We start from the raw sequence: 2,938 nt of genomic DNA on the forward strand, positions 1-2,938 counted from the left end.
TGAAGGAGCTTCAGGAAAAATTGCAGAAGGACTCGCTCAATGACTGGCTGATTAATCAAGAACAAATGGCTAAAGAAAACTATCTTCATTATCATAAAGCTTACATGACATTCTTAGCTCAAAAAGCTAAAGCAGTTTGGATGGTTAATGGAGATGAAAATACTCATATTTTTCATGCTTCTCTTCAGGCTAGGAGGATACAGAATAGGATTATGTCCATCAAGACTGGGCAGGAACTTGGGTAGATTCTCCAACTGATATAAAAAAGGCCATTTTGGATTATTATCAAGGATTGTTGGGGATAGTTATGATGCAAAGGAAACAGGTGTCTCGGTCAATCATGAATTTAGGACCAGTTCTAAATGCAGCTCTTATTCAGACTCTCACAACAGATTTTTCAACTCAGGAGGTTAAGGATGTAATGATCTCAATACCAGGATTGAAAGTTCTAGGACCAGATGGATATAGCAGCTACTTCTATCAAGACAATTGGAATTTGGTGGGTTCGGAGGTTAGTGCAGCTGTACTATCATTCCTCAATTCGGGTAAATTGCTTAGGGAGATTAATAACATGACCATTACACTCATTCCTAAGCATATTTGCCCAGATACTGTTTGTGATTTTAGACCCATTGCATGTTGTAATGTTAGATATAAAACAGCATCCAAGATGATATGTTCAAGACTCCAGCAAGGTTTACCTGAATTAATAGCAGAAAATCAAGGGGGGTTTGTTCATGGTAGATATATAGCTTACACCATTATGATATGTCAAGATTTAGTTCGGAATTATGGGAGGCAAAGTTGCAGACCAAGTTGTATGATCAAATTGGATTTGAGGAAAGCATATGACACTATAGAATGGGACTTAATTGAAGAAATGCTCACTGCTTTTCAGTTTCCTCAGAAACTTATACAGCTCATCATGATATGTGTTCGAACACCAAGGTTTTCATTGATGATCAATGGCTCACTGCATGGCTATTTTGAGGCTAAAAGAGGATTGAGACAAGGAGATCCTATGTCTCCCTTGTTATTTGTACTTGGTATGGAAGATCTATCCAGGATTATGCTTAAATTTAGCTATTCTCCAGGCTATAAATTCCATGATAAATGTGCTAGTTTGAAGCTGAATCACCTATGTTTTGCTGATGACATATTATTATTCAGTCATGGAGATTTCATCTCTATCCTTTGGATGCTTAGGGGGCTCAAGTTATTCTCCAAGACCTCGGGACTCTTCCCAAATAATACTAAATCTGCAATATATTGTAGTGGTATGTCTGAATCTGAGATTGACAGAGTGGTGACTATCTCTGGTTTCACTCGCTGTTCCTTTCCATTCAGGTATCTTGGCATCCCTATATGTTTAAAACGCATATCTAATGCTGAGTGTGGGATCATTCTTGAAAAAATGGTAGCTAGGATTAAACAGTGGAGTTCTCGGAATTTATCATACATTGCCAGAGCCACATATATTAATTATGTTTTACTGTCAATCCACTCTTATTGGTCTCAAATAATGGTGCTGCCAAAACAGCTATTGAAGGATATAGAAGCCATTTGCAAAGCTTTTCTTTGGAAGGGAGTGGCAGAGTCTCAAGGTTCAGGCTTAGTTGCTTGGTCCTCTGTTTGCCCTCCAAAAGCTGCGGGAGGTTTAGGCTTCAGGAAAATTTCATAATGGAATGTTGCTGCATTAGAGAAATATGTATAGGCAATAGCTTCTAAAAAGGATAATCTATGGGTCAAATGGATACATAGCATCTATTTGAAAAAGATGGACTGGTGGGCATACGCAGTGCAACAAAATTGCAGCTGGTATTGGAAGAAAATTGTTGAAATTAAGGATCTCTTTAGAGCTAAATTGGATAAATCAGCGTTTATGGCAGTGCAATATAGTATCCAATCCGGTTATGATATACTATATGACCAACATATCAAGGTACAATGGAGTAAATTTGTATGGGAGAGATGTAGTATTCCGAAACATAGATATATCCTTTGGTTAGTACTGCATCGGAAGTTGAGAACCAAAGAGCATCTCAGCAAATACTTTCATGCGATGGACACAGTATGCCTGCTGTGTGGTGATCACAAGGAAGATATTACTCATCTATTCTTCCAATGTACTTACAGTAAAATCTGTTTTGTGAAGATGAAGGAGTGGATTGGCTGCCAAGCACAAACAGAGCATTATCAAGCATTATTGCAATGGATTTCTAAAGCAAAACACCTCAGCAAACTCAGGAAAGGATTTTTTATAGCTGCTGTTACTTGACTAGTATACCATATATGGAGGGTCCAAAATGATGTTTTGTGGCCATCTAAGATTTGGCATGTAAATCATATTATAGAGGTCATTAAAAGAGAGTTAAAACTGAGATTTACTGTATCAATGTACAAGGGAAAACGAAATAGGGATAAAGAATGGATTCAAAAATTGTAAATTTAGATACATGGATTGTAAGTCAAAAATAGGGGTAGAAGAAGACTATAAGTGTACATGATTTGGTTTTGAGCAATACAATGATTCTTATTTACCAAAAAAAAAAACTACTACTAACTACTACTACTACTACACTATTAGCTAGTTAAGTAAATATTCTGGGACTCTACACCCACGCACAGCCGAGCCCCTCGCCGGACCACCCTTTGCCACCGCACCATGGTACACACCTAGGTTTTGTTTTTATAAAGCTTAGTGTGTTGTTACCTTAATAATTTTTTTATTTAATTAAAAATTCAGAAATTAAATTAAAATGGTTTTAATTTGGAAATTTCTTTAATTGAAATAATGTTAATTATTTTCCTTAACTAAAAGTATTTTAATTGTTATCTTCTATAATTAAAATTGTTTTAATTAAAATAATCAAAATTAAAATTATCTTGAATTTTAATTTATTAAAATTAATTTATTTTTAATTTTATTTTTGAATTA

The 2,938-nt window shown here is 35.4% G+C and overlaps 1 protein-coding gene across 1 annotated transcript; it reads left to right on the forward strand.

The window, feature by feature from the left end:
* Positions 1–1,777: 1,777 nt before the first annotated feature.
* On the forward strand, positions 1,778–2,278 carry LOC133795898 (uncharacterized). Its single transcript, XM_062233365.1, has one exon. The coding sequence runs from the start codon at positions 1,778–1,780 to the stop codon at positions 2,276–2,278; it is 501 nt and encodes a 166-aa protein (XP_062089349.1).
* The last annotated feature ends 660 nt before the right edge of the window (positions 2,279–2,938 follow it).

The sequence above is a fragment of the Humulus lupulus genome, chromosome 8, assembly GCF_963169125.1.
Source record: "Humulus lupulus chromosome 8, drHumLupu1.1, whole genome shotgun sequence".
Classification (NCBI taxonomy): domain Eukaryota; kingdom Viridiplantae; phylum Streptophyta; class Magnoliopsida; order Rosales; family Cannabaceae; genus Humulus; species Humulus lupulus.

Bases quoted from the DNA above. Each gene is read 5' to 3' on its own strand.
- LOC133795898 (XM_062233365.1), top strand. From the start codon at position 1,778: ATGGACTGGTGGGCATACGCAGTGCAACAAAATTGCAGCTGGTATTGG.